The sequence below is a fragment of the Budorcas taxicolor genome, chromosome 13, assembly GCF_023091745.1.
Source record: "Budorcas taxicolor isolate Tak-1 chromosome 13, Takin1.1, whole genome shotgun sequence".
NCBI classification, from domain to species: domain Eukaryota; kingdom Metazoa; phylum Chordata; class Mammalia; order Artiodactyla; family Bovidae; genus Budorcas; species Budorcas taxicolor.
In genome coordinates this window covers 61,098,205-61,124,034 of record NC_068922.1, presented here as the reverse complement: position 1 = coordinate 61,124,034, position 25,830 = coordinate 61,098,205, and the positions used below count along the sequence as shown (strand labels likewise).

At 38.4% G+C, this 25,830-nt stretch overlaps 1 protein-coding gene across 1 annotated transcript in view; it reads right to left on the bottom strand.

Moving 5' to 3' along the window:
- The window catches only part of TPX2 (TPX2 microtubule nucleation factor), a 55,001-nt gene that overhangs the window by 5,579 nt on the left and 23,592 nt on the right, over nucleotides 1–25,830 (bottom strand). The window contains exons 5-14 of the mRNA XM_052651033.1: nucleotides 22,431–22,557; nucleotides 17,419–17,547; nucleotides 16,285–16,413; nucleotides 14,381–14,502; nucleotides 13,240–13,391; nucleotides 11,672–11,843; nucleotides 9,433–9,571; nucleotides 8,560–8,776; nucleotides 2,323–2,418; nucleotides 518–694 (exon numbers count right to left, since the gene is read on the bottom strand). Coding sequence (XP_052506993.1) covers nucleotides 518–694; nucleotides 2,323–2,418; nucleotides 8,560–8,776; nucleotides 9,433–9,571; nucleotides 11,672–11,843; nucleotides 13,240–13,391; nucleotides 14,381–14,502; nucleotides 16,285–16,413; nucleotides 17,419–17,547; nucleotides 22,431–22,557 — 1,460 coding nt within the window. The remainder of the gene's footprint in view (nucleotides 1–517; nucleotides 695–2,322; nucleotides 2,419–8,559; nucleotides 8,777–9,432; nucleotides 9,572–11,671; nucleotides 11,844–13,239; nucleotides 13,392–14,380; nucleotides 14,503–16,284; nucleotides 16,414–17,418; nucleotides 17,548–22,430; nucleotides 22,558–25,830) is intronic.

Here is a 25,830-nt window from a genome sequence, read left to right as displayed (position 1 = left end):
AATATGAAAGGCAAGTTTTTCAAACCAGCACAGTACAGAAAACTAATAAGCTCAAAAGGAAATCAAGGTTTCCTCCCAATTTTGCCAGTAACTACCAGCATGATCCTGGGGGCAAGTCACTTAACTTCCTTGTGCTTAACTTCCAGAATGGTTATTTAAATTACTTGCCCTATTTATGCTTCATAAGGTTCTTAGAGGGATCAAAGGAAGTTAGTGATTATACAGTTAAAAGTACAACATAAGGAACTTCCCTGGCGGTCCCGTGGTTAAGAACTGCCTTCCAATGCAGGAAACATGGAACTAACATGTCACGGGGCAACTAGAGAGCCCACATGCTCTGGGGCCCATGAATCACAACTAGAGAGTCCATATGCTGTGATGAAGATCCCGCAAGGCGCAGCTAAGACCCGATGCAGCCAAATAAATAAACTTTTTAAAAAGTGCAAGATAAAGATTACCTTTGAGGAATTAAAGACTAGTATTAATATTATGCTACTTATAGAAATGGAACACCTACCTCTCCTTTCTGGAGTTCTTTTATTTTCTTCTCTTTCTGTAACTGACGTTCTTTGTCCCGGGAATCAAAAGAAAAAGGGCATACTTCCACAGTTCTCCCCACTGGGATCTGGGGCTTAAAAGGCATTCCAAAATATGGCACAGGTTGAGCTCTTATCACTACTGGCTCCTCCTCTTCCTAAGGGAAAAAATTGCCAGTTTTAGAGACAAGATTTCTCACTCTCTCACCTCCTCTGAATGTGAAGTCAGAAGACAATATATGAAAGAAGTCATTAAGGCAAGTCACTCAACCTCTCAGGTGTCTTAGCTTCCTTTTCTATCAAAGAAGGATACCTACCAACTCACCAACCTACTAAGTCATTTATTAACTCACAGGTGTAATATCAATGTGAAAGCATTTGATAAACTAACACAATTACCTTTAAAGCATCTAAAATTTTTCACAGGAAGGTTGGAAAAACTAAATGAGCTCAAACTGTGAGTAAAATGAAGAACAGAAGAAAAGTACTAACCAAGCATATACCTTGGCCTCTTTTTTGACCCAGCCTCCAGACTCTGCTAAAACATGTGACTGGGAGTATTTCCAGTTGCTAAACCCAGAATAGGACCAAGTAAGTTGACTGGGTTCAAGCTGGGAACATAAGATTACTGTGTATTCTAGTTTCAAATGAATCTATAAAAAGGTTTATGCTTTGAGATATGCTATAAAATTACCCTAACTCTGGATATTTATAGATAAAAAGGGAGAGGTAACAAGAAACTAGCCTGATCAATGACAGTTTATGTATTCCAACTTCATGAACCATCACCACATAGTCACCTCTTTAACCCTTGGGTCAATGGAGATAGGACAGGGCAGATGTAACTACTTAGTGTAAATTTTAAAAATCTTTCACTGAATGATGACAATAGCTCAGGCAAAATAGAGTATAGGTCTTAAAAAAAGACTGATTTTTCAATTCAATGGAAACAAACATAACTCGTTACAACCAGTTACCAATGAAAGCCAAAATGACTCATCATTGCCATTCAGTTGCTAAGTCATGTCCAACTCTTTGAGACCCCATGGACTGCAGCACATCAGGCTTCCCTGTCCTTCACTGTGCCCCAGAGTTTGCTAAGATTCACGTCCACAGAGTTGGTGATGCTGTCCAACCATATCATTCTCTGTTGCCCCCTTCTCCTCCTGCCCTCCATCTCCCAGCATCAGGGTCTTGTCCAATGTTATCAGCTCTTTGTATCAGATGGCCAAAGTATCAGAGTTTCCACTTCAGCATCAGTCCTTCCAATGAACATTCAGGATTGATTTCTTTTAGGACTGACTGGCTTGAACTCCTTGCTGTGTAAGGGACTTTTAAGAGTCTTCTCCAGCACCGTAATTCTAAAGCATCAATTCTTCGGCACTCAGCTTTCTTTATGGTCCAACTCTCACATCCGTATATGACTACTGGAAAAACCATAGCTTTGACTAGACGGACCTTTGTTGGCAAAGAGCCTCATACACTTACTACTTTGTTCTTGGAAGAGCAAAAATAGATGATCAATCATTCATACCCATTGTTAAGACAACTTCAGCAAGAATGACTGCCTTTGAATTCCTCTATGTTTAAGAAAGTAACATTTAGATTTGGAGAAGGGCATGGCAACCCTCTCCAGTATTCTTGCCTGGAGACCCATGAACAGAGGAGCCTAGTGGGCTACAGTCCATAGGATCGCAGAGTCGGACACAACTGAAGTGACTCAGCATGCACGCAATGCTTAAATTGATCATGCAGAAGGAATAGAGATCCCATCCTAGGGAATCACCTCATCTTCTTTGGTGGGCATTCTGATTCTGTTCTTCAGAGCAAAGGCTGGTGACTTTGGAACAGTGATTGGAAGCTCTTTCTTTTCAGGAACACCCTGAAGAGAGTAAACAACTCAATTAGATATCCCAGAACAATCTCAACTAGGTTATGTGATGAAATTAATACCCCTCTTAGAAGTTCATGTATCAGAAATCAAAAAAGGCTAGTTGTTATTTATCCACCTAACACTGGTATGTATTAGTACTCCAAAGGAGGATTAACATGACAAGATCAGCAAAAAACATAGTTTGAGTTGTATATTCAATAAAAAATAAAACTCATCAAAATATTTTTTGGTATTTTTGAAGAACACCACAAAATAAACTAACGTCAATATTTTATTGCTTCTCTCCCTTTTATACCCCAATCCCTTAAAAACAAAATCAAAAAGGATTTCCAAATGTTAACTAGGGACAGAATATGGTCCATTCTCCTAAACCTATTTTACATACAGCTCTACAATAAGAACTTATATTTTAAAATGTTACCCTCAAAAGGTGAATGGAAAAAAGCACTGGGCAAGGTCTAGCTTAATTTCCTTTTGCCAAATAACTGGACAAAGAGCAAGAAGTTAACAAAGATACACAGAGGCTTAATCTCAAGAATTTTAGAAACTATAATCAGGCATTTTTCATCTAAAAGACTGAGTAATACACTTTAAAGACTAATTAATATCAGTGTTGGTTGGCATGTGACGAGAAGTGGGCAGTCACATACAGTTGGGTGAGGTATAGGACACAAGCTGGTACAATCTTTAGGAATTAGCTATTAAACCTTTAAATGGTCATACTCTTTCACCCAATATTACACCCTAATATTTGATCTCTAGTTTAGTTTTTAGGTATATTTCAATATAATATTTTTAAAAAGAATAAAAACAACTGGTTAAATCCTTTCTTAAACTATGGTGCATATCCACACAATAGAATATTATACAGTCATCAAAAAGAATAAAATAAATCTTTATTACTGACATAGAACAGTATTCATAATATTGACAGAGGAGGGACAAGTGGCTGAAACAAAAAATATTTTGTGTTTTTTAAATGTACATGTAGAAAAGACAAATATATGGTATCACTTAAACGTGGAATCAAAATTTTTTAAATAATATAAATGAACTTATTCACAAACAGAAACAGACTCACAGATCTCAAAAATAAACTTATGGTTACCAAAGGGGAAATAGGGGCAAGGGGATGAGGGGTGAGCAGGGATAAATTAGGAGCCTGGGACTAACACACACACTACTATATACAAAACAGAAAATCAACAAGGACCTACTATATAGCACAGAGAACTCTATTCAATATTCTAAAATAACCTATATGGGAAAAGAATCTGAAAAAAAATGACTATATGTGTATGTATATAACAGAATCACTTTGCTGTACATCTGAAACTAACACACTGTAAATCAACTATACTCCAAAAATTTTTAATAAGTCAAATCAAAAGATACCTGCATATACACTAAAAATAAAACAATATATATATATAATTAATCTAAGCATAGAAAACAAAATTCGAAAAGAACACCAAACTATCAACTCTCATATCTCTTTGGGAGCAGATTAAAAGAGGGATTTAATCTCTATATTCCTTAATTCTTTTCTTATACATTCAACTCCTTTGAAGATTTTCCTGCTTTGTGATTCCAAAACACTGCCAACATTTCAAATCCTTTCGACTGAATTATGTGTATCATACTATGCACATGATTCAAACTAACATATTTTAGAAAGCTGTTCCACAAGTATTTTCTAACTCTGCTAGAGTTTACCCTCTATCATGAATCTGGCAATCTCTAGGGCTGTTGTTCTTCATAAAGTGTATGACCAGATCAATTTTTTAAATATCTTAAAGACATCCTCAGTAACTCCTTATTTGTTACACCTACATCCATATGCTTCCCCCATCAGCTCTCTATTCCACTTCTCTAACTCTTCATTGTTATGCCATAGGCCACACTACCTATTGCCTGTACCGTTCCACTAGCCCACTAACAACTTTCAGCTTCTCATCTCATTCTGTGAGTCCATCTTCTTATACAGTCAAAAGATCTGATCATGTTACTTCCTGATTTAAAATTCTTTAATGGCTCCTAATGTCTACTTAGAACAGTATAACATATTCCTTAGCATGAAGGACAAGGTGCTTCATAATTTGGTACCCTTCCTGACTCTCCAAGCATGTCTCCTGTCCCTCTCTAGACATCACCTTCCATCCACAGTGAACTACTGGCAACTGCCAAAATTTAACACTGGTTCTCATCTCAGTACCTTTGCCTATGCTCTCTCTGAAATGCTCCAGCTGCTGGGAAGTATCTAATCTTTCTTTTCAAGCCTCCACTAAAGCATCTCCTCTTTTATAAAACCCGTCAGTAGATCACTCCCTGAACCTACTGATCCCACTCTCTCTTGTACACAGTTTATTATGGTACATACAAAAACTTCATTGCAGGACTTCACTGGTCATCCAGTGGTTGAGAATCCACCTGCCAATGCAGGGGACACAGGTTTGATCCCTGGTCTGGGATGATCCCACATGCCACTGGGTAACTGAGCCTATAGGCCACAACTAGTGATGAACCGGAGCTCCCCAGAGCCCATGCACCGCTAGAGAAAAGCCCCCATTCACATCAACTAGAGAAAGCCTGTGCACAGCAAAATTTATTAAAAAAAAAAAACCTTCATTGCCCTTGTTGATTTAAGATACTCATCTCCTCCTGCTATGAGTGCTTTGAGAGTAGGGACTGTTATTCCATCAATCCCTAATACCTAACACAGATCTTGGCAAGTATAAGGCATTCAGTAAATGTTTGTTGAATGAATACTGTAAGCATGAATAACAGAATTTATACCTTGAAGACTCTTGGACTCTAATTTATACCTTGGGAGACTTCTTAATCCCAACAATGCTGCAACTGCTCCAAACATGTTTGGAATGTCTTTCTTGGAGTGGCCTTCAAAGCCAGTTTTAGGGCCATGCAAGGCAGTTGCTCACTCTTTAGTTTTAATTAAGCAATACTGTTTCCAGCCTCATTACTCTGGACTACTCTGAAGTTTTAGTTCTGAATGACTTGAGACGAACTCCTAAAAGCTAATTAATCTTTAAAGTAACAAGACCTGGTATTGTTGAAGAGATCCAAAAAACTGCCACAACATCTAAGACAAGTGGCTTTTCCAAAATGTTTTGTACACTATCAATCTTTGGAAAGAATACATACTCTCTCAAGCTGACTACTGTAAAGGGGAGCTTCAATCTGCTGTGAAAAGTTGTCACACACTTTCCAAAGAAAATCAGAATCACTAATACAGTAAAATTTAATATAGAACTTATAACCAGACTGACAAAAGTTTATGAAATGGGTTTTCATCTAATGCTTACCAGAAAACAACAAAAATCTCTTGTTCTACATCCTGGACAGGTGGACACCAGCCTGGAGCTTGAACACAGCCAGGACAGGTGGAAATGGAAAGAACACTGAACAAGAAGTCAGAGGTCTTTTCTAGCCCAGCTTTCATTCCAATCTGTATAACGTGTCCTTGTTTTTCTTTCTTTTCATAAAAATAATTGAAATAAATATCTGAGAACTCATTTAGCTCTAAAATAATTCCTCATTTCCTACTTTTCCCCTCTGTCTGCATCCTCCCAGCAGAGAGATATGCATTTTGAAAGAAATCTCTAACAAGTAAGCCAGAAAAGAGATATTTATTTCTATGAGTGGGATCAACCCTCATATTACTTGGTGGAGAAGGAAAGGTGATTTATGAAAATCAATCCATACCCCATCTCCACTGCAATCAAAGCCATTGGGGGGCTCATTCAGAAATAGAAATAAAGAAACTAGGTTTCTGGAAACAGAGAAAGCTTTTTGTTTTACTGTTTTAAATTGTTTTTAGTTATAAGCTCCTTGAGGGCAGAGATACTGCCATTTGCATTCCTCTAGAGCACCTACAAGTAGTAATTGTTCAGGGAACATATGTTGATTAGTATTACTGTCCTTATTTGTCTACATGCCAATCTGCTCTTCTAGACTGTGAAAGCTTTGAGGATGAAGGCTATGTCTGATTTCATTTGAATTCCCAGTGTCTAACACAGGCTGATGGATTTCAGCTTGTATTGTCTCTCACACAGTTGTTCAATACCCCAGTGCCTATGCTATGCTTAGATGGTGGGGAAGCAGGAGTGAACAAAACAGATAGACATGGTCCTTGCTATCTGGGAGCTCACATTCTAGTGGAGGAAAGAAAAGACAATGAAAGAGTAACAAACCAAGCATTTTTTGATTTTCACAAGTGCTCTGAAGAAACCCAACAGAATATGTAGCTGAAGGAATGGGGAAGCTCTGAAGGAAGCTGAGGGAGGGTATTTCTAAAGAGCTGACAAATCGGTATAAGTGGGCAACGTGGATGGATAAAAGACACATTTAGGAAAAGCAGCCCGGGATGGGATGTAAGGGGTGAGCATGTCTCCCTAAGGCAGATATGCCCCCAAGTGCCCTGGGACAAGTTATGAGGCCTATCCCAGAGCAATTAGGAATTACCATGAAGCAATGTTATCTCAGGGACTATGAAAAAAAAATTTTTAAAGCCTGCTGGTGTCCCCAAGTCCCTAAAATATCACTGCTAAAATTACTCACTGGCCTCACTGATATCATATCCACCTCTGTGGAGCCCCAACTCCCCACTAGATGTCGGCACCAAGTTCACATTTCACACCCTGGAGCTCAAGGCTTTCATCACTCCACCTCGGCCCGAAAGGCCCTTTTCTCATCCCTGCCTCAAGGCCCACTGCTGCCCAAGCCCATCTCTCATCAGCCCCGTTGTCTCCTTGCCACCTATCAGCAAGTGGGAGAGCACAAGAAATGTTGTAAGGACACAGGAAAGAGAGCTTCAGCATCAAGGGGACACAGATGGAGACAACAGTCGCAGACAGACAGCTGCACTCAGGCTCTGAAGGCATGTTCTTTTGCTTTAAGAGTAAAGCACTAAAAGTTAAGACACCTAACCAGTTCTGCCATCAACTTTTTAAAATCTACCTATGGGCAAGCCATGTTCTTCCTTCAAAGAAAGCCCCCCTTTTCTAAAAAATGAAGAGAATAGAAGGAATAAATATATCTATGACTCCTATGCTTTGTTTTCTCTAGAATCCAAAAGTTGGAGTCCTGGAAATTTCAGTAGGGAAAGAGCCGAAAACAAACTCAAAACTGCACTTGTCAGAATAAATAATGATAAAAGCATTGTGAGGTAGAGAAACACAGTGTTTAAGGAGATGACAGGTTCAAATCCTGGTTCTGCATACTAGACACCTCTTAGCATCTCTCTGCTAATCTGAAAAGTAGGGATAAAAATAGAACCTATTTCTTAAGAGTTGTTATGAGAAATCAATAAGATAATCTACGTAAAACGCTGCACAACGTAAGCATGCAACAGTTATTACTATTAACAGCACAACTGCTTACTCTGTGTCAGACACTAAGGTCTTCATCGGGGCTCTCTAACCTATGCTGCACCTGACAATCAAAACTCCAGGGGTGGGGCCCAGGAATCTGTTTATGTAACAAAATCCCAGAGGACTCTTGAGACGCAGGTGACTACCCTACAGCATACCATATCAGTTCAGTAGGTTCTTACTTACTCACCTAGTGTTTTGCTGATCCGTTTATCCAGAACTCTCAACAACACATTACCCAGTACAATACTACTCTATGATCTCACTTAACTAACTCCTCATGAACTCTAATCACCCGTCCCCACTTACCACTTCACCACAACATTTCCAAAGTACAACAAACTGCCAAACCAATTTCCTCCATCAGTGTTTCTAAAAATGGGGTTCAGGTAATACTGGTGATATTTAGGTAGGATGTAGACAGCTTTTTAAAAAATAATCACACATTTTCCTAAGAACCTTTCATCATTTTAAAAGGTACTTCCTATTTTAATACAAGAGCATGGACCTTTGAACCACATTACCTAAATTCATATCCCAGCTCTGCCACTGGCTACTTTATGATCCCATACTGGACTTTAAGTTTCCTAAGAGCAAAATCCACCTCCGCCATGTCTCTCTTTCACCCAGAGCACCTAATACAATGTCCTGATCACAGTATCCAAACATGTGTGACTGGGTGGATATGTGGTTGTGAGCATGACACTTCTACCAGCTCGCAGGGCTTCCCCACTCTTACCACAACATCTTCCAAGATCTTAGTAGGGCAGGGCCTGGAATGAAATTCATAGTGTTCCTCTTCCAATTTCTTCTTTGACTCCCGCTCCTGGATTCTTTTCTCAATTTCTAAATCAAAGCCAACAGGCTGAGTAGGTGGCTTCACAGGCGGTTTCTTAGGCAAGATGGGCCCACCTTCAAGAATTCTGGGATCAAGTTCCTGTGCTTTGAATTTGTATCTGTAAGGCGAGAGTTTAAGCAATAACCACAAAAAAGATATTTTTAATAAAATGAAAACTAAACAAAGTAGGCTAAAACCAGAAAAGAAAAAAAGTAACCATTAAGATTATCCATCATGTGCAACAAAAATTCAACTCTCTATAGCCATTATCCCTGCCTCGAGAGCAAAGAAAAAACAAGACAGTCTAACATCCCCACCACTCTAAAGACTGGGGTTTCTCTTGTACTTCTTTTGAGAAAACAAACTCCCCCTTCTCAAAAGAAGTACAAGAAGGGAGAAAGAAGGCCACAGGAGACAACCCCCAGATTTAACTCACATTAAATCCCAGTTCTCTCCACTGGTAACAGTTGTAACAATCCCTTGGGTAGCCATAAAAGGGTGAGATTTACCTAAACCTCAAAGGGCACTCTTTATTGGAATCATAAATTCTCCCACCCCAACCTCTGATTTTTCTTTTTTTTTTACCAGTTTACACTCCAGGAAAGCTCCCTACTCCCACTTTCAATCCTTTCATCACAGAGGCAAGGCGGAGACTGTAGCTCAAATACCATAATTTCCAACGCAAAAAAAATAGTAACTGTCCCTCTTACAGAAGTGAAAAGCAAGCAGGCAGGTTTTGGGAACTCTTCCTCAAATACTGCCAGTGGAACTTACTGTTGCTGCTTCTCAAGCTCCTCGGCCTCCAGATCCGCTGCACTCTTGCAGGTCACAGGCCGTGTACGATGTTTGGTTTGCAGCACAGGAGTCTGTGGGTCTCTGCATATTCTGACCACAGATTTGGAGGGTAATGGCACTGTAAACCAAGATCACAGACATTCACCTAGCTAAGACCCCGTTTACCTGTAGGTGCTGACACAGCTAGGCAGCCCAGAGATGCTAAGCCACACAGTGGCTGGCCCCTCACACTCAGCTCAGCTCAGCTCACATCACTCAGTCTGACAAACATTCAGTCCCTTCTCCCCATCACTCTCTATTGAGAGGTGATGATAAAGGTAGCCTGTGGGTAGACTTTGCTATCATCTTCTGAATCTAAAATCCATTTGTGTCTGATGGATTTCTTATCACTGCAGAGGCCTGCACTGCCTTTCTACTGACAGTGCCAACTATTTTGCATGTTATTGACAAATAAGATTTAAAATAAGGCATTTTTAAAGACCAAGTAACAATTTCCAGTATTATGAACTCCTTAAAAGCATCCATATCAAAACATCAAGACTATCTCCCACAGAAAGTCAAATGAAAAAAGAAAAAAAAAAAATGCTATGTCAAAGCATCAATATTAAGATCACCATCATCATTCACAGATAATACTATTTACCTGGCCAGAAGCAACCTTGTCAATTTTCATAATTACCCAGAATGAATTTTCTTACCACCTTACCACCTAACAATTGGAGATGAAAACAAATCTACTTATCTTAGAAATAAGCCAGGCTTCAAGTATACATATAACTATTATTGAGCTATAATAGTCCAAAATTTTAAATAAAAATTGCAGAAAATAATTTTTCTTTCTATTTGCTAGGTCCAAGATTCTAAGAGAAGAATACCAGACTCTAAGAGTCACATATATTTGGAAAGTCATGGTTAATACTTACATTTCCATTAGAATAAAAAAGATTATTTTCATGATATAAAATTTGACAAATGGCTACTAGAACACGATTACATTAGGAAATGCTGTCCTTAAAGGAACTAACTCATCTGGCTACCTAAAATAGCACTAAACAGTGCCTAGGCAAAGGCAGGAAAAATTCAGAAACCTTCAAAGTCAAACAACCAGATTTTGCTTTATCCAGAATACTACCCTGCACGGTTGACAACTAGTTTACACCACACCTCCAATCCTCAAACTTCTTTTAGGAGGTATTTTATAAAGATAGACACTTTTAGATTAGCTTCCTCTCATCTGTTCACCACCAAATCTACAAACTAACCAACATTTGCACTTGTTGCTCTCTTCTGCTCCCCTTTCAAAGAATAATCACCCCACCTGTGCTAAGTATCCCTCTCCTACCTGCACAGGGTCTTAACCATTGGGTATCTCTTTTCTCTCCTGTATTTCCCTGCCTGGACTTCTCAGCACACAGACCTGCCCTCCCTGTCTCGCACTTCCTTTGATTCTTACATTTCACTCCACATTCACAGCACTCACAATGATCTGTGATGACCTATTTATCTCTCTCACTGAATTACAAACTTGATGTTGAGAAGCACCAAGTCTGTTTCGCTCACTTCTATACTGCCTATCTCATGCGAAGAGTTGACTCATTGGAAAAGATTCTGATGCTGGGATTGGGGGCAGGGGGAGAAGGGGATGACAGAGGATGAGATGGCTGGATGGCATCACTGACTCGATGGACGTGAGTCTGAGTGAACTCTGGGAGTTGGTGATGGACAGGGAGGCCTGGTGTGCTGCGATTCATGGGGTCGCAAAGAGTTGGACACGACTGAGCGACTAAACTGACTGACTGACTGATACTGCCTACATCACACAGAGTGTCTGCTTTGTAGCAGTCAACATTTATTGAAGCAATGAACAAAAAGCACACAACATTAAGTGAATAGAAAGCTTTCATTTTCTGTAGGTAAATGTGCACCTTGACACAAGGCAAAGATAACCTTGATGTGTCATGACATTTCATGTTACCTTAATTCCCCTCAGCCAATTACTGACCAGGAGGATCAAGGCGGTTGATGGGTGTGAGTGGACAGATAGCTAGGTGGTTTGAGAAATGTTCAACTATGGGTACATTTGTTGTCTGCATACAACATATGCCATGCTTTAGTTCAAAAACAAGGTTTCAACTAAAGACAAATTTGTACCTAAGATGCAGGCAAAGGGAATTCTAGGGGAGGCTCCAGCCAGGTATGATACTAGAAAGAAACTTACTAATATCATCCTTCCTGTTCCTCAGGTGGTATCTGGTAGGGGTTCGTTTATGGAATGCTTCGACCTGCTGTGCAAGGGGAACGTAGGTAGAAGCCGTCTCATCAAATGTTCTTTTCTTTCCTTGTGACAGGTTGAAAGGCATAACAATGGTGCACCCCTTAGTCACTCGGGCCTGCAAAGAAAGAATTCATTCCCTAAGTGAAATGTTATGGAAGAGCTCAGATCCACCTCAAGATTCAAACTCAGCACAGAGGATCAAAAAGAAAAGAATCCATGGAAAGCCAAGATTATTCTTCTTAAGTTGTTGGTCCTTGAGCATGGGTTATAATCTGTATACTTCCATCTTTTAAAAAGGGGGAGATAGCATCCAGCACTTAACAAATTATCTATTCTGTATATAAGGTGATTTTTCCAAGCATGTTCATGTTTTGAAGCAATCAAGAGCAAGTTTTCTTAGAATTAGAAGGGGTAAAAAGCTGTACAGGTATTCCACCCTGAGTCATTTAAAAATTTTAACTGGGCTTCTGGATCAGCTCAGGCAGCTACTTGAATCAAATTCTCTTCTCATATCCTACCCCAAACTGACTAATGAAGACGCTTACTCCTTGGGTCATTAATTCTGATAAAATTAGTTTCTGACTGGAAGTAAAACTCAAGGACCTACATCTCAAAGGAAGAAGCACAACTCCAGGATTTAAGTCTGCAAAGGAATGACTTAAACAAGTAATGACGGTGGACTTCCCTGGTGGTACAGTGGATAAGAGTCTTCCTGCCAATGCAGGGAACCTGGGTTTGATCCCTGGTCTGGGAAGATTTCACACGTTGCAGAGCAACCACAACTACTGAAACCTGTGCACACTAGGGCCCAAGAGCCCCAGCTACTGAGCTCATGTACTACTGAAGCCCGTATGCCTAGAGACTGTGCTCTGCAACAAGAGAAGCCACTGCAATGAGCAGCTCACACACCACAACGAAGAGCAACCCCTGCTTGCCGCAACTAAAGCCCACACACAATGATAAAGACCCAGTGCAACCAAAAATTAATTAATTTTTTAAAAAGAGATTAACCTACTTAAAAAAAATGATAGTGACTGCAAATCCAAGTAGAAATTCTTAGTGCTAGATTTTTTATTTAGGATTATTACTGCTTTTGTTAGCACTCTGGTAACAAAACTGCACAGGATTTGAGTGGTCTGCCCCAACTTGACTTTCCCCATAAACCCATTATATTTTGCACAAAACTTTGCAGACACAAGATTTTTTTAAACAAATGTTTAATAGCACAAGCTGTAACAAGCCTGTACCTACAATCTGCCACATGTAATTCTATGTGTTTTATGTACATTCTCAATTCAGTTTTCACAGCAATTTGATAAGATGCTTCCCAGAGACAGTGATTTATTCAAGATCACACAGCTAACAGGGGGCAAAGTGAGGATTTAGATATATCATAACTGAAAAACACATGCTTCTCTCAATTACATTACTATAAAAAAGCGACCATAAATACTACACCAGAATCTTCACTGAATAACTAACAAGAATATTAACTTAGTCAGTCAACTTACAGGAGATGGAGGATGCTTTCGCAGTTCCGATGTAAAGTTCACTTCCTTATACTCCTCCTGGTTTTTAGGATGCTGTTTGATCCGCTCATCTGTGCGGAAGTGGAAGTCAACTGATTTGGTTACCTGGCTCACTGATTTCTTCACAGGTTGTCCTGAGTAAAAAGTACAGTAAAACATACAGGTAACACTAATAATAGAGAACATATATACAGTAAGTCCCTTTTTATTCAGTCCTTTTGGTATTTCTATTACCATGGATCTAACTTTATTTACTCTCTGCATATAACCCAACTTGAAACAGTCCTCAAGGACACCAATATACGTGCCTTATTCATTTAGTACTATTGAGTTTGAGGGCCTTCAGTCAGATGCAAATTGTAATAAGGTAGCACAGGGGAGAAGAATCCCATCTCCCAGGTGTGGTCATAGCTCTGGAGACGGATAGAAACTGGAATACTTTCAACAAGAAAAGCTATGAAATGACTTTAGAAACACAGTTAACTAAGCATCTCTAAAAGGGAGACCCCATAGCTCCAAGGACGCTTTTCAACCCAGTAAGCAGAGCTTTACAGCTTTGACTTCACCAATATAATTATGCTAAAGTAAAAAAGAACTCTGATCCTTTCAGCTACCCCAGTCATACTTTCCTCCCCAGCTACAAGTGGATTCACTCAACTTTCTTCTCCTCTGCCTAGGATAAAATAGAAAAAAAAAAAAACTGGTCTGTCCAACTGCTCTATCTTCTGTCTTAATCCTAGTTCCTTCTTTCTCTAATACAAAGAAAAAGAATTAGGAAAAAAGAGGAAGAGATTAATTCTACTTGGGAAAACGAGGTAAGGACTCATGGAAAAGACCTCAAAAGATGGGTGTCAAAAAAAAAAAAAAGATGGGTGTGACTTCTACAGCTAAGAGATGGAGAGGAACGACAACGTGCTCTAAGAAAGGACCAACGTACATAAAACATTCTAGGGAATGATCACTGGGATATGAATGGCTCCCATGTCCAGGCTCCTAAATAAACACATCTTTTTACGCTGACTACTGACCAAGAAAGATATTTTTGCTTTCTAAACTTTTAAAAACTACCAAGGTTATGAGAAGCACCACCTCATAAATCAGACTCAATCAGAACCAAACTGACCTGCTCCTGCAAGAGCAAACTTTTTGAATTCTTCATTCCTTTTCCGCATCTCTACCACTTCCTGCTGCATTTTCACTCTCTTCTCCAACTCTTGCTCCTCAGTACTTTTTAGAATCTTCTGCCTAAAGGGCAAATAAGTAAGGAGATGAGAGAGGAGAGGAGAGGAGAAAGAGATTCAATGGTAAAAAAAAAATCTAAGGGCATTATATAGATTAGATTTTTAACCTGGGATTAAATAACCATCAAAACCAAAAAGTATTATCCAAGAAATCAATACTAACTTAGATAACACTATGAAAAAAAAGATGCAAAATTTATTATAAAATATTGAAAAAATTTCAGGGAAAAAGCTAAAACAGACTACAGAGGATTTTACAAAATATCCACAAATTTGACTGTATAATGATTAACTTTCATGCCACAAGAAAAACTAAAAAACCAGTAGTATTATTTTCAATAAACATAGCAAAAGGTTAATATACATAAAATATATACTATGATAAAGAGAAAAGACTTGGGAGTAGAGCCAACCAGAGTTCAAATCATAACCCTGTTGTTTCATTTCCTTCCTATGTGATCTTGAGAAAACTGTTTAATCTCTATGAACCTCAGTGTAAATGGGTAATACAAATACTTGTTTTCACAGAATACTTGTGACTATTAAAAACCAGACAGTTTCTGAAATAACTGACATAGCCTACGTTCAATTTAAAGTAGCCATTCTTAAGAAAAAACAATAATAAAGTAGCTATTCTTAGTAATGAAACATCACTAAGACCACTTACAGATAAATAAAAAGGAAACAACTCTGGAAAAGATGTTTACAGCAACAGTAATACAATCCTGTTAGCAAACAAACAAAAATTAAAATAATTTGATGCCATCAACATTAAATTTGAAACAATTTTAAAGTAAAAAATTCAATACAGGTGAGACTACAAGGAAATAAAAATATTCAAAGTTGATGGCACTAAAAATTCACACATTTATTTCCAAAATAAAACTGACAATATAAATAGCCATAAAAAGGATCATACTCATAGACCAAGTAATTTCTCTTTCCTTATCTTAAGGAGACTACTCAAAGAAAAGAATCTCTCTATAAAGATGTTCACTGATTCCTTGTAACAGTGAAAAATTTGAAACAGCATTTTTAACAGGAAATAATTAATATAAAGAATGTTAACCATCAACCAAAAAGAAGGATAAATGTGAAGATTTTGTAGCAGTCCAGAAAGTAACAGTTTCATAGTGAGTGAATAAAGCAGAATCCAAAGACTGCTTAAATACTGACTGTAAAAATAGGTATTTTACTTGAGTGAAGTCCAGAATGGAGCTTGACAAAGTAAATACTGTTCAATTTAGGTAACTGGCCACATGATGTGAAGAGAGGACTCAGAGGAAAGACCCTGACACTGGGAAAGGTGGCAGATCTACTACACATCGCTTAAGTTTTCTCACTCTTTAGGACAACAGCCATACTTCAACAGCCAAGGTTCTTCCAACAGTATCATCTGAAGGCAGGAGGAGGACACAACAGAGGATGAAATGGCTGGATGGAATCACTGATTCAACAGACATGAGTTTGGGCAAGCTCCAGGAGACTGTGAAGGACAGGGGAGCCTGGCAGCTGCAGTTCACAGGGTTGCAAAGAGTCAGACACGACTGAGCGACTGAACAAGAACTTTTACTAACTTTTTTCTTTTATATTTCTTTTACATTTAATAGTTTATTTTTTTTTCAATGTATAAGACTCAAGCACCCACTAGGACATAAACAATGTACCTTACCATGGTGACAGCCTTTAGAGTTTCCCAGGCTCCATGTGCTTCAAACAGACTGTAGTTGTACACATTTGTAATTTTACTCTGACTCTAAAGCTGAAATTCAGGAAAGTATCATACCTTACAGGTGGGATACAAGGTGCAGTATGTCTGCCCTTGGCTTTTCCTGGGGAAGATTCATTCTTTTCAGAAATATCTTGACAAGCATTGCCTTCTTCCTCTTCTTCTAACTTCTTTTTATTGTGAGAACTTGAGTTGAAAAGGACAAAAAATATCTCAATTCCCTACAGCATACAAACATCTCAATCTCCTCCCCAGATCTACTACACATGGCTTAAGTTTTCTCATTCTTTAGGACAACAGCCATACTTCAATAGCCAAAGTTCTTCCAACAGTTATCATCAGTTTACATATACCAATAGCTACAACAAGCAAATTTTGAGAACACCAACAGAAGTCAGGTAAGAGTTGTCTGGTGATGGTTCAGGAAGGTGGGAAGAGATTCCAACTGCTCATTATCAAATGAACAAATGCAAGACAGTTTCCGTTCCAAAATTTATGTCGCTTTAAATGGCAACCCACTCCAGTATTCTTGCCTGGAAAATCCCATGGACAGAGAAGCCTGGTAGGCTACAGTCTATGGGGTCGCAAAGAGTCAGACATAACTGAGCGACTTCACTTTCACTTATTAACAGAACTCTAATTTTGTTTGGGGCAGCCAACATATGAAGGTAAAAGTACTGTACTTGCTTCAACAATCTCTACTGCAACTAGAGGGGATCTAATTGACAGTTCAGTCAACTACTGTATAAACATAAGCATTACTGGAAAATATTTTACTTTCCTATTATGGATGCTACCCCTTTCTTCGCCAGACCCTTCTTCTCTTGAACATGGATATGATACCTAGAGATAGAGAAGCTATCTTGTGATAATGAGGCAACAAGCACAAGGGAGAAGCTAAGAAACACAGAGCAGCCATCTTGAGCAGCAAGTATTGGGGGGGAGAAAACCCACTAAGTTTCAGAAATGTCATCGAACCAAAGCTAGCAGCAAACTACTTTCAGAATTCTATGAAGCAAATAAATCACTGTTCTTTAAACTTCTCTAATTAAATTGGCTACCATATTACCTTCAACAAAACGCACTCCTAACTGACAAAAATAAGAACAAGCACCACGTATTCTGCTTGCTATTACCATAGGAGCAAACGGGTAAAATCTATGCCAACTGACAGAAGCCGTGGCCACTTACACTTTCATTTTTTTGGAGGGTGGAAATTCATTGATGATTACAGGAGTACCACATCTCTTGGCTTTCATTTTTACATGCTGCTTTTCTTTCTGTTCCAAATTCTTCTTAGCAGAGAGTCTGAGAGATCTTCTATGGTAGAAGAATTGACAAAACTTATCTGTAATGAACTACTAGATATGTTGCAGAAATGTGAAAATACGTCAAACTACAAAGGCTATTTGTACAAACTACAAAAATGGTATTATTTCCACTCTAAAAATCTAATGTCTTATTGATAGTTTTTGAAAATTCACCATAAAATGTTGGTACTTTAAGTGCACTGGTATTTGTAAATCAAACCTCAATAAAGTTGATTTAATTTTGTAAAAAGGCACTGGTACAACTCCTTCCTTTTGAAGGTATGAGTAAAAGTAAAAAAAAAAAAAAAAGATGAGGTGACTTGACCCTGTTACACAGCTAACTAGTCAGACTTGAAGTTAGAAGATCTCCTGGAAATTTACTGAAGTGCTTATTTTCTCCTCTTTTAGTCATGACCCCCAAGTTTTCTTAAAATATGTAACACATAACAAAAAGTACACAAAAACCAAGTTAAGTTAATGATTACAAAGTGAAGACTCATGAAATCACCACCTAGACCAAGAAACAAACACTGGAAGCAGGTGCTACCTTGACTTTTACAGCAATGACTACTTTGGCTTTATCTTTTTTACCAAATAAACATGCATTCCATAAACATAGTATGTTGGTTTGAAAAGAAAACAAAAACTTTATACATTTTTTCTGTCTTGCTTTCTGTCTCAATATTATGTTTGTGAGATTCAACCACATTTATTCATGGAGTTCTAATACATGAATTTTCAATGCTCTATAACATTCATTACACGAACATACTACTATTTATCCAATCAACTGTTGATTCTCGCATGTGTCCTGATCTACACATTGTTGTTGTAAGATTGCTAAGTCACAGGACATTGGTTTATTAACTAAAGTTATTTTCCAAGGTGCTTTTACCAATTTATGCTTACACTGGCAAATTTATAAGAGTCTGTATTGCTCTACATTCTCCTAAACACTTAGTATTGTCGGATGACTTAATTTCAGTCATACAAATTGGTATATATTAATCATAGAGCCTCACTGTGGTTTTAGTTTGCTTTCCCCAGGGAGATTGAGCACCTTTTCACATGTTTATTGGCCATTTGGTTATCATCTTTCATTAAGTACTAGTTAAGTCTCTTGGTTGTTTTCTATGGCATTGTGAATCATTTTCTGATTAGCAGGAATTCTTTATATACTGTGAATATGAGCCCGTTGTAGGTTTTAAGTGTTACAAATATCTCCTGCCAATCTAGGGGTTGGCTTCTCACTCCTTTTTTGGGGTGTGTGGCTTCTCACTCTTTATGGTATCATTTGATTAGACAGTAAGTTCAAAAAGCACTTCTTCCCAAAAAACATGTCAATGCTTTTATGTGTGGATTCTATTTAAGAAATCTGTCCCTATTCCAAGGTCATGAAGATATTCTCCTGTATTTCCTTACTTGAGCTGCGTTTTCACATTTAGATCTACAATTAACCTAGTACTGACTGTTTTGTACGGAGTGAGATAGGTGACAACTCTCATTTTGTTCTATTTGGCTACCTATTGTCCAGTCATTGTTTACTTCAGGGGGAAAAATAAAAACATCCTCTCCTCATAGGCATGCAGTACCACTTTTGTATATATTGTGTCCATATATGTCCATATATGACAGAGTAAGCTTCTATATGATTCCATTGGTCTCATCATTGGGCAATGCCCAAATTAATATAAAGCATTAATTATTGCAGCTTTATAATATGACTTGCTATCTACAAAATACTTTAAAAGTATTTTGACTACTCTTGGACTTTTGCATTTCTGTATAACTTTTAACATCAACTTATCAATGTCCAAAATGAAAACCTTTCGGACTTTTGTAGAGATAGCACTGAATCTATAGGTTGGGTAAGGGACTCTCAAGAGTCTTCTCCAGCACCACAGTTCAAAAGCATCAATTCTTTGGCGCTCAGCTTTCTTCACAGTCCAACTCTCACATCCATACATGACCACAGGAAAAACCATAGCCTTGACTAGACGGATATTTGTTGGCAAAGTAATGTCTCTGCTTTTCAATATGCTATCGAGGTTGGTTATAACTTTTTTTCCAAGGAGTAAGCGTCTTTTAATTTCATGACTGCAGTGATTTTGGAGCTCAGAAAAATAAAGTCTGACACTGTTTCCACTGTTTCCCCATCTATTTCCCATGATGTAATGTGACCAGATGCCATGATCTTCATTTTCTGAATGTTGAGCTTTAACCCAACTTTTTCACTCTCCACTTTCACTTTTATCAAGAGGCTTTTTAGTTCCTCTTCCCTTTCTGCCATAAGGGTGGTGTCATCTGCATATCTGAAGTTATTGATATTTCTCCCAGCAATCTTGATTCCACCTTGTGCTTCTTCCAGCCCAGCGTTTCTCATGATGTACTCTGCATATAAGTTAAATAAGCAGGGTGACAATATATGATGCTTTTGAACTGTGGTGTTGGAGAAGACTCTTGAGAGTCTCTTGGACTGCAAGGAGATCCAACCAGTCCATTCTGAAGGAGATCAGCCCTGAGATTTCTTTGGAAGGAATGATGCTAAAGCTGAAACTCCAGTACTTTGGCCACCTCATATGAAGACTTGATTCATTGGAAAAGACTCTGATGCTAGGAGAGATTGGAGGCAGGAGGAGAAGGGAATGACAGAGGATGAGATGGCTGGATGGCATCACTGACTCAATGGACGTGAGTCTGAGTGAACTCCAGGGGTTGGTGATGGAAAGAGAGGCCTGTGTGCTGCGATTCATGGGGTCGCAAAGCGTCGGACATGACTGAGTGAATGAACTGAACTGAACTGAAGGAGACTTGATATTTATAGTACTGAATCTCCCAAAGCGTCAAGGGGGGTTTTCTGGTGTCTCAGTGATAAAGAATCTGCCTGTCAATGCAGCAGACAAGGATTCAATCCCTGACTTGGAAAGATTCCACATGCTGCAGGGCAATAGGCTCATGAGCCACAACAATTGAGCCTGAGCTCTAGAGCCCAGGAACCACAACTATTGAGTCCACATGCTGCAAACTACCGAAGCCCACGTGCCTAGAGCCCAGGGTTTATTCTCTGCAACAAGAGAAGCCTGCACCACAACTAGAGCAGCCTGTACTTTTGCTGCAATCAGAGAAAAGCCTGCACAGCAAAGAAGACTCAGCATAGCCAGAATAAATAAAACATGAATGTAGTATGTCCTGTCATTTATTTAGATGTTGTTTAATTTTTCTCAACACTCTCTTAAGATTTATTAGTATATATTCAAATTTTTATGAGTGCATAGAGTACCTAATTTAAAAATCTTTATCACAGAGAATTTAAAACATATTAAAAATGGAGAATAACAAAGAACCAATAGGTACTCATCATTCAGCTTTAAAAATTATTAACTTATATAAAAAAAAATTACCAACTTATAACCAATCACATTGTCAACTTTCTTTTCATCTACCCATCTTAGATTTTGAAGCAAATCCCAAATTTCATATCTTTCATCTGCAAGTATTTTCATATTAATCTCTAAAGGGACTCATAAAAACAAAAATATGGAGTAATGTACATTTATCATGCAAATCTTCTTGCATATTATTACAAAATGTACACAATATACAAAAATATGACTATTTGAGTGCACTGGAAAGTGACCAAAAGCAGGCAGAAAACAGGAATATTAATCCATGTATAGTAACTACAAAGGTTAAGAGTTATGAGTTTTTTGCCTGTGGGCATGCCCCAAATGTGGCAGCTCCAGCAGCAGAAAACTCTACTCTCACTGGCTTTAGATAACAGAAGATAGAATTCAGGCCAGTACAGGAGCTAGAAACTTAGGAGGAAAGTCCTAGAAGAAAAAGAGCTACAAAAAAGGTGTCACTCAAAATCTGAGCCAAAACTCTGCACAAATTTCCTGTTACTATATATGCTAACTATGTGTATTTAGGGGAGACCAAACATGCCCAGTGAAGAAAGCAGAAACTGCTGAGGTGTCCATCCTTAAAAGACAAGTGAACTAGGTAAGACTGGTGAGTTTGCTGGATTTTTTTTTGATTCAGTGCATTACCCAGTGTGCAGATAGTAGAACAGCACATGACTCAAGTCTTACTAGCTTGAGGTGTCTCAAGCAAAGCAGCTGGAAATTTAGAGGCAATACTCCAGAAGTTAAGAGAACCACACAGAGGACGAAAACTTAAGCCTGAGTATAAACTGTACTTGGTTGGCTGACCACTAAGATCTTCAGCATAGCGGAGACTCCAAGAAGGCAGATTTGAAAAGCAATTATCAGTTCACTCGCTCAGTCGTGTCTGACTCTTTGTGACCCCATGAACCGCAGCACCCCAGGCCTCTCTGTCCATCACTAACTCCCGGAGTCCACCCAAACCCATGTGCATTGAGTCGGTGATATCATCCAACCATCTCATCCTCTGTCGTCCCCTTCTCCTCCTGCCCTCAATCAGGGTCTTTAGCAATTATATATGTAGACATATGAATGGCCAGAAATCACATGAAAATGTGATCAACATCATTAGTCATCAAGAAAATGCAAATTATAAACACAATGAAGTATCAGTAAAAAGACTGATAATACCAAGTGTTGGCCAAGATATGGAGCAACTGATACTCTCATACTATCCTGCTTATGGAAATGTAAAATGGTACAGTCACTTTGGAAAAATTCAAACTGTTTCTTATAAACAATTTGAATCCTGTCTCTGAAATAAATCTGCCCTGGACAAGCAACTTTAGCACCTCTATCCTCTTATCTATATAAAATAAAGTATATTACCTACAACTCATTAATATTATGAATATTAAATAAGGTAACATGAAAAGTCTAATGTACTATGGGACACATAACCCTTCTCTGAACATTATTAATATAACCACCACTTTTGAACACCTCTTACCTCTGAGGCTGAGCTTGATTATTTCTTGATGTGGTTTCTTTGACTTTCATAGAAGGACATTCATTTGATGGAATGGACTCTTCCACCAAATTTTCTTTTTCTGCTTGTATGTTGTAAGTATTATCAACTGCAAGAGAACAAAAACTAGTCTATACTCAAATCCCCAGGAAATACATATCTATATATACATATGACTTAATACAGAATTCTAGATTGAAATATGTGTGTATGTATCCTTCTAAGCAGTGGAACCTTTTGTTCCAGTGAAATCTTATGCAGAAGATCAATTTATAAAAGCTACTTTAGTTGAAGCAGAAATGAAATATCCAGGGCCCTGCTTATTTACTGGTCTAAGGCACCTCAGAAAAAAGTGTCCCAAACCCCTCATGACACTTTGTTTTATTATTTATTTATCTGGCTGTACTGAGTCTTAGTTGCAGCATGTGGAATTGCTGACCTTCGTCATGGAATGTGGGATCTTTAGTTGTGGCATATGAACTCTTAGTTGCAACATGTGGAATCTGGTTCCCTGACCAGGGATCAAACCTGGGCATCCTGCACTGAGACCAGAGTCTTAGCCATCAGACCACCAAGAAAGTCCCTCTCATGACATTTCAAAAAGATAGAAATTCTGAAAGCTTCTGTGAAAAAATGAAATCACCTAAGTAAGGAAAACAAGATAAGCTAAATTCCTCATCAGCAACAAAGGAAGATAAAAGATAATGGAACAATGCCTTCAGAGAAATCAAGAAAAAAATATTTTAAACTGCAATTCTATATTAAGTCCAACTTTCAATCATAAACAAAGGTGGAACAATGACATTTTCAAACATATGAGAACTCCAAGTTCTCTTCCTGCACCTTATCTTAGGAAGCTCCCCAGGGACGTATCCCTGGCTAATGAAGTACGAATGAAAGAATACAAGAAAGAGGACATAAGACCCAGGAAACGAGACACTAAGAAGAAACTAAGAAAAATAATGCCGCCCTCAAATAAAGCAGTGTCACTTCCAAGGATCATTGTTCAATACGTAGCAAGCTCAAATGTAACAAAATTTTAAGTAATTGATGAAGTTTAAAGAATCTACCTGACCCTGATATCAAGATGATCTTTATGTTGTCAAGGGATTGTGACAAATAACACCAAGAAAGAACCAAGAAGAAATGTAGCTGCATCACAGTAACTGACCTGGCACTGAGTAATATTTACATAATCAAAACAATGTAAATATTTCTATAGTAATCATATGACCAGACATTATAAATACAACCCCCAATTAAATTTAAAACAATAAGAATTTTAAAATGTAGCATCTAAGAAAAGGGACTGTGTATGTAGTGTTGGAGAAGGAGATATCAAAGTATTCTGATGTTACTATGGACATCATAAAACAGAAGCAGAGAAAAAGTGCTGAGAATAATGAGAAAGAAACAATCAAGTAAAGGCTTCATGGAAAAAATAGCATTTGATAGTACAGCTTATGAATCGAGCCTTGATTAAAGAACACTTCAACCAGATGACAGGGAAGAAAAGTCAGGCTAAGAAAACAATTTCACACAATATTTATTCCAGAGAACAATTAAATATAGCTCATTTCCTAAAGAACTTTTTTTCTCGAGGGAAGAAAAAGATATAGAAAAAAAAAATAGTATGCCATGTCAAAGCTTCAATAGACTATCTTACCCAATTAAAAGACACAGATGATTAAACTTTTTAAAAAGACCTAACTATATATATAACCTCAGATATGCAGATGACACCACCCTTATGGCAGAAAGTGAAGAGGAACTAAAAAGCCTCTTGATGAAAGTGAAAGTGGAGAGTGAAAAAGTTGGCTTAAAGCTCAACATTCAGAAAACAAAGATCATGGCATCCGGTCCCATCACTTCATGGGAAATAGATGGGGAAACAGTGGAAACAGTGTCAGACTTTATTTTTCTGAGCTCCAAAATCACTGCAGATGGTGACTGCAGCCATGAAATTAAAAGACGCTTACTCCCTGGAGGAAAAGTTATGACCAACCTAGATAGCATATTCAAAAGCAGAGACATTACTTTGCCAACTAAGGTCCATCTAGTCAAGGCTATGGTTTTTCCTGTGGTCATGTATGGATGTGAGAATTGGACTGTGAAGAAGGCTGAGTGCTAAAGAATTGATGCTTTTGAACTGTAGTGTTGGAGAAGACTCTTAAGAGTCCCTTGGACTGCAAGGAGATCCAACCCATCCATTCTGAAAGAGATCAGCCCTGGGATTTCTTTGGAAGGAATGTTGCTAAGGCTGAAACTCTAGTACTTTGGCCACCTCATGTGAAGAGGTGACTCATTGGAAAAGACCCTGATGCTGGGAGGGATTAAGGGCAGGAGGAGAAGGGGATGACAGAGGATGAGATGGCTGGATGGCATTACCGACTCGATGGACATGAGTTTGGGTGAACTCCGGGAGTTGGTGATGGACAGGGAGGCCTGGCGTGCTGCGATTCATGGGGTCGCAAAGAGTCGGAAACGATTGAGCATCTGAACTGAACTGAACTATATACTGCCTGTAAAAAAATGCATTTATAATAATCATGAAAGTGAAAGTGTGAGTTGCTCAGTTTGTCCAGCTCTTTGCAACCCCATGGACTGTAGCCGACCAGGTTTCTCTGTCCACGGAATTCTCTAGGCAAGAATACTAGAGACGGTAACCATTCCCTTTTCCAGGGGATCTTCTTAACCCAGGGATTGAACCCAGGTCTCCTGCATTGCAGGAGGATTCTTTACCATCTGAGCCACCAGAGAAACCCAAGAATACTGGAGTGGGTGGCCTACCCCTTCTCCAGGGGATGTTCCCAACCCAGGAATCAAAGCAGGGTCTCCTGCATTGAGAGACTCCTTACTCAGTAAGGAAACACTGGCCTTAAAGGACATAGTAGACCAGATATATATAGAAAGAACGTGTGGATTCTTTACTAGCTGAGCTACCAGGGAAGCCTGCCCATAAGGCTATCCACTGACTTTTCAGTAAGCATATATTAAAGACAGTAATCATAAGGGGAGGAGAGTACAAATTCAGGGATGTTAAGATTCACTTGAAATTATGAGATCAGCAACATAAAATAATCATGGAGATATAGATACATATATATAAACCTCATGGTAATCACAAACCAAAAAAAATCTATAATAGATATACAGACACATAAAAAACAGAAAGGAATACAAATATGACACTACAGATAGCCATCAGATCATAAGGGAAGAGAACAAAGGAACAAAAACAGATATAACAACACCCAAACAATTAAAATGGCAATAAGTAGATATATATCAGTAATTAGTCTAAATGCAAATGGATTAAATGCTTCAATCAAAAGACACCAAGTAGCTGAATGGATACAAAACAAGACCCATATATATGCTG